At 51.1% G+C, this 7,668-nt stretch overlaps 1 protein-coding gene across 1 annotated transcript; it reads right to left on the bottom strand.

Moving 5' to 3' along the window:
- Positions 1-1,086: 1,086 nt before the first annotated feature.
- On the bottom strand, positions 1,087-6,693 carry ACAD8 (acyl-CoA dehydrogenase family, member 8; the record flags this gene model as incomplete). The annotated part of the gene is made up of 10 exons (XM_010581416.1): positions 1,087-1,391; positions 2,229-2,331; positions 3,269-3,421; positions 3,667-3,764; positions 3,865-4,000; positions 4,418-4,555; positions 4,835-4,911; positions 5,164-5,273; positions 6,006-6,175; positions 6,577-6,693. Coding segments are annotated over 10 exons (1,155 nt in total), but the record flags the coding sequence as incomplete, so codon positions are not given.
- Positions 6,694-7,668: the final 975 nt, after the last annotated feature.

Below are 7,668 nucleotides of genomic sequence, written 5' to 3'. Positions count from 1 at the left end.
CGTCTCGCTGAGGGAGCAGTCGCGGCCGCGGGCCCGTCCCCCCTCAGGCCGCCTCCCGCCCTGCCCCTTGCGGGCGGAGGGGGCAGCTCCGAGCCCCGCCGGCCGGGCCCCCGCCGCGGGCAGGCGGCTGTTTCTGTCCGAGAGCCGTGAGCTTTAAACTGCCCTGGCCGCCCTGTGAGAGAAATTAATTCCCTGTGAGACGGAGGGAGCGGACCCGAGGGCCTCTTGGCGTGCGGGGTGGTCGGAGACCCAAAACCACCCGTGTCTGCCGCCAGTGCTCTGTCATCTCCCTTCCCCGCCATGGGCTGAGAGAAAAGAGGAGCTGGTTCATTTGAAGAGGTTCACAGACACACCGCAACTAAAAAAAAACCCCCCAAAAACCTCAGAAACCGAACCGTTTTGCAACCCCCCTGCTTCAAAAAGCTCCTCTGGTTAAATCCCTAAAATACCACAGAAGAAAATTATCACGACTTCTGACACTCTCAGTAAAGTTGCCATCATTGGTTTATTGATTCTGAATCTGAGGGGGGAAAAAGTTTAATTTACCAATGTTTTTATTCCCCCTGCACTGTGCACTGCAGGGACTTGAGGCAACGGAGTTAAGCGTTTCTGCGCAGGACCTTAGTTCTTGATTTGTACCTCTGTACTGGAAAGGCTTCTTTGAGATTAAGCACCAGTATGTTGGTGGGAATAGGGAGAACAACAGGCAGTCGGTACATTAGAAAAGGTGTGCCAGGAAAAGAGAAGGAGGAGTGTTTGTAGATAAACAAGAGACATCCTGCTCCTCAGTTAAAAAGCCATTGCACTCTGCAAGTGGTTAGAGGTGCAGCGCTTGGGGCAACTCATTCCCAGTGGTGCAGCCAGCACCCAGGAGGACAGGTTTTTAAGCAGAGCAACTAGTTCCCTCGACCTAAAGATTTCAGTGATAGAGGAAGAGTCCTATGGGATCAGGCTGCACCTCTGCCTGAAGCTCCCGCTTCGGTCCTGACTCAGCAGAGATGACCAAAAGGTCTGGTGTTTCTCTTTCTGAGGAGGATGGGTGCGAAGCAGCCCATGATCAAGATTTGGAGACAGAGGCTTGTATTCACAAGTGTGATTTATATCTTCAGGCTGCACAATACTAGGCTAGTAACAGCAGCTCTGCCAGGCACAGAGTGCAGCTGTGGCAGCATGTGGGTGGCGTCCAGCTGCGATCCCCGTCAATGTAAGGCAGAAAGACTGTTTCCACCGAGGTATCCCCCTCTCCACTCCCGGGGAGAGAGCTGGTGAATAGGGGAGGGAAACAGACTGAGCTGTAACAGACGAAGGAATTTTAGGGCTGGAGACTAGTTCCTGGCTTCAGCCCTGTAGCAGATTCCTGGCCACAATCATCCGCATAACTTCATTGGTACCTGCAGCAGGATGAGGGTGCAAAAGAAAGACAGTTAGGAGATGGTTCAATTCTGCCCCCAATGAAGGCAAAGAGAATTATTCTGCCCTGAGCTGCAGTTTACAGCACAGAAAAGCTCTTCCCACCAGTTAAGGTGGCATTTAGGAGGTGCTGGGCCAAAATACAACTGCCAAGTGCCAGCATTTTCCTTGGGAAAGGCATCAGAGTGGCAGATGCTGGTGCTTCTTTTTGTTTGGGCATTGAGAGGATGCATGCACCAGGCGTCGAGCTGAACTGGATCTGTGCCAACACCTGAGTTCTCTGCTTTACTATGTAATATACACACAACACACAGACAGACCTGTAGACCCACTTGGTATTGGAAAGAGTATGTCCCTTATCAGGTACCCTGATTGTAGGTGAAGGGATTTCAAAGGAGAGAAAACAAAATGGTTAGGAGGCTGAATTGAGATTAGAAAAGGCCAGACACTGTTAGAGACACAATCTCAAAGAGTGAAGATAGATGGGAATCACAGGAAAGGAATTTTTGGGGAGCATCAGCACATGTCTGTAGGAGTCACGGGATGAAACTGGACAGAGGCCCCGCTAACATGACAACTAGGTATCTCCCTCTGCTGTAAGACTCTTAAAATACACAGTTACTGCTCCAATACACCAAGAGCTCTTGGCCAGGAGATTCACACCCGTGACATCCAGGGACGCCTCGCACTCAGAGCAAAAATTCTTGGGATTCTGAAACCCAAGAATCAGAGAGTCATGTGGGAAGGTGGGGGCCTCCGGAGGGTCTGTTCTCTCCTGGCTTCACTGCCAAGTCACTGGTAGTAAGAGTGTCTTTTACCTTCCAGGATCTGGTGGACTCTGATGTCTCGCACAAACTGCTGCACAGCATAATCCTTCAGGTAGCCATAGCCCCCATGCATCTGTAGAGCCTGGTTACAGATCTAAGAAGACAGCATTGCTGAAATGCCTTGCATGGTGTCGAGGACAAGTCAGTGACAGAAGCTCGGTAAGAACCCAGGAACTTGGGCTCATTTTTTTTTTTCTGATCACCTAATCTCATCTTTTAACAAAGTGCGGTGTGATGGCAAGGCACTCTCAATCCCCATCAGTGCTATCATGTTACCCAAGTGCTGTTTCGCATTAATGGTGCATTTATGTGAATGTGATAGCATAGAAATGCCCAGGAAACGCTTTACTTAACTAAGGCCGTTTTTGCTGCATTTCTGTGGCGCTACTGATGCAAAAAACCAAAACGCCAGATCACCATCTAGCGGTCAGTCAGGCAAGGAATCTGTTCAGGGCTCTGGTTTCTACTGAAACATGACTCCATGCATCATTAGCTGTCAACCTGGGACATAAAACGTAACAAATAGCAAAAATACAGAGTGCTGAGAAAATACGGTAGCTTCTAAATGACACTGATCTAGGAAGTGTCAAGGTGCAGATTTCCTTTTCCTCTCTTTTTCTCCCTTCTTGCTTTCTCTTTGCAGCGACATTTTGTGGTAACATTTTATTTCTCAGTGGTCTAGGAAAAAACACTTTTTACCTAGGAATGATCAGCCTGTAGCATGCATATTATCACTTGGAAATAAAAATGCTCTACTCCCTGTCCTGTCTCCCTGCTTGGTCCCCTAGAAAGCAGTGTAGAAAGCACTAGAGGCCAGGAGGCCTGAACTGTGGAGAGGCTAATACTGCAGCCTCCACAGGGTGCAGAATTCTGTCCCGTAAAAAATCCTGGACCTGAAATGAGGCTTCTGGCTCAAAGAACGTGCTTGAGTCTGGGTCCCTACAGTGTCAAACTTCTTTCTGACATCCTGGGCACCAAGAGGGGTCTCCAAGCTTGCAGTTATGATGCCAACTGAGCTTTGAGTAACGTACCGCAAAGCATTCATCAGTAGCAAAGAGCTTGGCCATGGAGCAGAGCACAGCCGCGTCCTCCCGTCCCTCCTGCAGTGCCCGCGCTGCATTGCGAACCATGAGCCGTGCTGCCACCAGGCGCGTCGCCATCTCCGCCAGCCTGAACTGCAGGTACTGCCAGCAGATGGCACGAGAGGAAAAATTAGGTCAGCATCTTTGGAGGGACCTGGGTCCTGAACCACTTCCCCACTACCTTCAGGCAGGTCTCAGGCCTGACACGCTTTCTTACTCAGGAAAAGCATGTTCCTGACTTCTCCAGGGAAGACCCTGTGAAGTGAGTGATGGGACCTCTGGCTGCTTGGTCCATCAGGATCAGAAAGAACAAAGCTCTGGGAGTGCAGATCTGGTGGAGAGGTTACCTGATTGTTTGCTAGGGGTTCTCCAAACTGTTTGCGGACAGTGAGGTGTTCCTGAGCCAGAAGAACAGAGGCATGAGCAGCTCCTAACGAACAAGAAGCTGGGGGAGAAACCAATGACACAGCATGAATATGAAGATAACGCAGACGGGAACAAGATGATCCTGCCCTCCTCCCTTGGCTCTCAGCTGTCTTCCTTACCAATGTTTATCCTGCCTCCATTCAGTCCCTTCATGGCAATGCTGAAGCCCTGCCCTTCGGCTCCCAGCCGGTTGCCAACAGGAACAACACAGTCCTCGAAGATCACAGCCCGAGTTGGCTGGGAATTCCAGCCCACCTGGGGAAAAAAACAGAACACCTTCCAGGCTGCCTAAGGAGCAGCACACCTCCAGCTCCCAGCAGAGAACTGCCCAGCCCGCTCTCAACCCCTCGGTGTCATTGCCAAGCTGCCAAAGAGTGCCTGTGGTCTACGTGGTTTGGCCTCAGTGTGCTGAGTTGGAAACTGGAATGCCTGTATTTGAGAAGAGGCACAGAGCCAACGAACCCTAATGTTCCCAAGATGAAAATCCTTCACTTACCAAATGGAGGGGTATTGTGCAAACTTCACCAAAGCTGGACTAGGCTTGGAAAAAACATGCCAGGCTGGGACTCCAGTTGACACCCAAGGAGAGATCTCTAATGCTTTGCACAGACTAGCTTGCCTCTGTCCTGCACTTCCCTCAAGCACACAGGAGGTGACAACCAAGCCTCTTACCTTCTTCTCTTTCTTGCCAAAGCTAAGCCCCGGTGTCCCCTTCTCCAGCACCAGGCAGGAGATGCCCTTGGGGCCTGGGCCTCCTGTGCGACACATGACCACGTAGACATCAGTGTCACCTCCCCCACTGATGAAGGCCTGCAGAAGGACACAGGAAGAAAGGGGCAGCTTTCGTATACTACCCCTGAGCCTGCAGCAGCAGCTGGGGTACAAAGACGGAGGGGCAAAGACCCCACAGCCAGGAAGCGTTTAGGGACGCAACTGTACTAAGGTCTGGTGAATGCTCTGCAGAGCATGTCCTACCTTGGGAGAACATACAGAGATGAGGAGACAGTAGGAAATGGAAAGGACGGTGAGACCCAGGCCCCCTTGTGCATGCAGTGCCATCCAGCAGCTTTAGGAGGAGGAAAGAGGTACCTTGGAGCCATTCAGGACGTAGGTGTCCCCTTTCCTCTGAGCTGAGGTCAGCAAGGAAGCTGCATCACTTCCACTTCCTATTCGAGAGGTAAGGAAGCAGCCAGTGAAGCAGCTGGTCCAGGCCCTACAACATCTTCCGGGGATCGTACCCAGCAACGCTCGCGCGAGCATCTTGGCAATCATCATCTGCTCCTTCCCAACTTCCTGGTGATTGCCCAAATGAATGTGAAAAGAAGCTTTTCACCTCCTGCTCCGTGCAATGCTCACGTCCAGTTAAACTATGTTAGGAGTATGGGAAGGGAGAAGATTTCTTGTTTGAGGATGCTCACCTGGCTCAGTCAGGCAGTAAGATGCAAATTTTTCCATGCTACAGAGTGATGGGCAGAACCTGCGCCTCTGTTCCTCATTGCCAAAGGTGTCAATCATCCAAACACACATGCTGGAGCAGGAGAAAAGGAGCAGCATTACAGGAATTGAACACAGCCCTGGGAGGAAGGCAGGTCATACAACAACATCCCTGCCTGCACAGAAGAACAAAGCTCCATGGCGTTCAGTCAAAAGCACAGAGGCTTGAAAGCATATCGCTCCGCCTCAAAACAGAACAAAATTAGGTGCCATGGAAGCCGGGAGGAAGATCGCCTTCCATTCACCACAGACTTGCTGCCTTGTGGAACAGCAGGTTCCTATTTAATAGCCTCAGCGTTCCCCTCAGCGCTAAGCCCTGCTGTCTCTTCAGAAAACTGCACCTGGAAGAAGGAGGCATCATCACTCCATCTTTCTGTGCAAAGCGAGCCTGTCACTGAACATGTCTGTACAAGCAGGATAGGGCCCCGGTATCTGCTGGCGCCACTGGGCTCTGTCATAGTACGACCAAAGCACAAAGGTTACTATCTATAGCCAGCTTAAGTGGAAGAGCAGGGAACAAAATCCAGAACTTAATCCCATCTTGCATGCCACAAAGCTAAAATTACTTCTTGGTGGCATCTCAGTTTTTGTAGCCTATTTGTTTACTGCCATCGAGAGATCCTTACAGTGACATGTCTACTTGGGGTCCCAACTTTAAATGATAAGCGGCACCAAGAGAGCTGTCTCCAGCTGGATTTAGAGTCCGCAGAAAAAATGTGTTTTTCAGCCAGGCCAACACCATTCACCGTTCCGCGGACACACTCACTTGTGGATGCTCATATAAGCAGTGGTGCTGGTACATCCTGTTGATAAAGCTTCAAAGATTATGGAGGTATCAAGTCGTGACAATCCAGAGCCGCCGACGTCTGGTTTCACATAGATCCCACCAAATCCTAGCTGGGCTGCCTTCCGCATTGTTTCCACAGGGAATATTTCCTATTGGGAGAGGCAGAGACATCGCAAGTGAATACTCATGATCAGTTAAATCTCAATATTCAATCCCTTCTTTCCGGTACACCTGGGCTACCAAGTCTAGTCCCAAACTCCTGCAGAGTTTATTGGGTGGGTTACAGAAGAGACAGCTACCTAGGCAGGTACATAGCACCTTCAGGAGTAAATTCGGGTTTTCAGATGACTGAATAGCCTGGCTAGGAAAGCTTCAAGGAAATTCTCATGGCTTCCCACCCCAGCTACAGCAGCAGCTTCAAAGAAGATCTCTACAGATGGCATTACAGCACCGAGGAGCTATTGCAGGAACCCCTCTGATGAGACCCGAGGATCATAACATCCTAAGGGAGGAAGAAGCGAGCAGTACAACCCTCCTGTGGCTGTCATACCTTCTCATCCCACTCTGCCATGTGAGGAGCCATCTCCTTGGCAGCAAAATCAAGAGCAACTTTTTGGAATTCCTTCTGCTCCTCAGTCAGGCCGGTGGATGCTAGAAGAGCAGGAAGAGATCAGAGTACGTGTCTGTTGCAGGAGAAGCAACCACTACCATCTATTCTGTAGCCCAAACAATTTCAAAGTGTCCCATAACTCACAGAAACAGTTCAGGGTGTCTCCTGCAGAGACTGTTTCTCTGTTCCCTGGGGCCACCATGAACTGTGCTGATAGAGAGAGGGCGGTGGGCTTTGGGAGTGGGCTTTCTTAGGACAAAACAAACCCAGGGTCCCAGCTATCTCTGTCTACTCAAGGCTAACTACGTTGCAAGACCGGGACAGAGGCAGCACAGCCCACGGCAGCTGCCACTCCATCTCACTAGGCCTGTGCTGCAGAAATACAAGGACATAGTCCTGGGACTTCAAAGAAGTGACGCTGGGAAGCAAGCAAAGAATAAAGCAGCCCTTTGGAAACAGCATCTAAAGTTTTAGTTAGATCCGCCATTTGAAACCTCCTGCTTCACTCGCACATCGATCCAACGTTGTTTTGCTAGTCTAAAAGTCACAGGGATGCTGCTGCTTCCATCCTAAAACGTTGTTACATTTAAACATGGAAGCAATTCATCTGGGCAGTGTTCGGGAGTCCCGTAGGAGGAGTCCGGCTCAGACACAGCTGTTTTCCTGGCCACCAGAGACCACGCTCAGCGACCAGGCGATGACTTTGATCGCAGGACAACCCAGACTTACAGATGGCTACGGAGAGCCTAGCCTGCCTCCCCCCCCGCCCCCCGTGAACCCTTTGCAAGCGTTTTACCCAGTCTTTTTGAAATATCGATTCACAGCCGAGCTTGAAAACCCGTCAAGATCTAGCAAAGGGGAGGGGATGGAGCTTTTGGCCGGCCGGTGGGCAGCGCCGGGACGGCCGGGCCCCCCTGCGCGGAGCCGGAGCAGGGACGTGGACATCTCCCCAGGCCACCGACCTGCTTTCGACCTTCACCCGAGACCGCCTCCCTCCCTCCGGCAGCAAACATCGCGGGGAACGGAGGGGGC

This window comes from Haliaeetus leucocephalus, unplaced genomic scaffold, assembly GCF_000737465.1.
Source record: "Haliaeetus leucocephalus isolate CR32 unplaced genomic scaffold, Haliaeetus_leucocephalus-4.0 Scaffold773, whole genome shotgun sequence".
Classification (NCBI taxonomy): domain Eukaryota; kingdom Metazoa; phylum Chordata; class Aves; order Accipitriformes; family Accipitridae; genus Haliaeetus; species Haliaeetus leucocephalus.
This window is presented reverse-complemented; position numbering and strand designations above follow the sequence as displayed.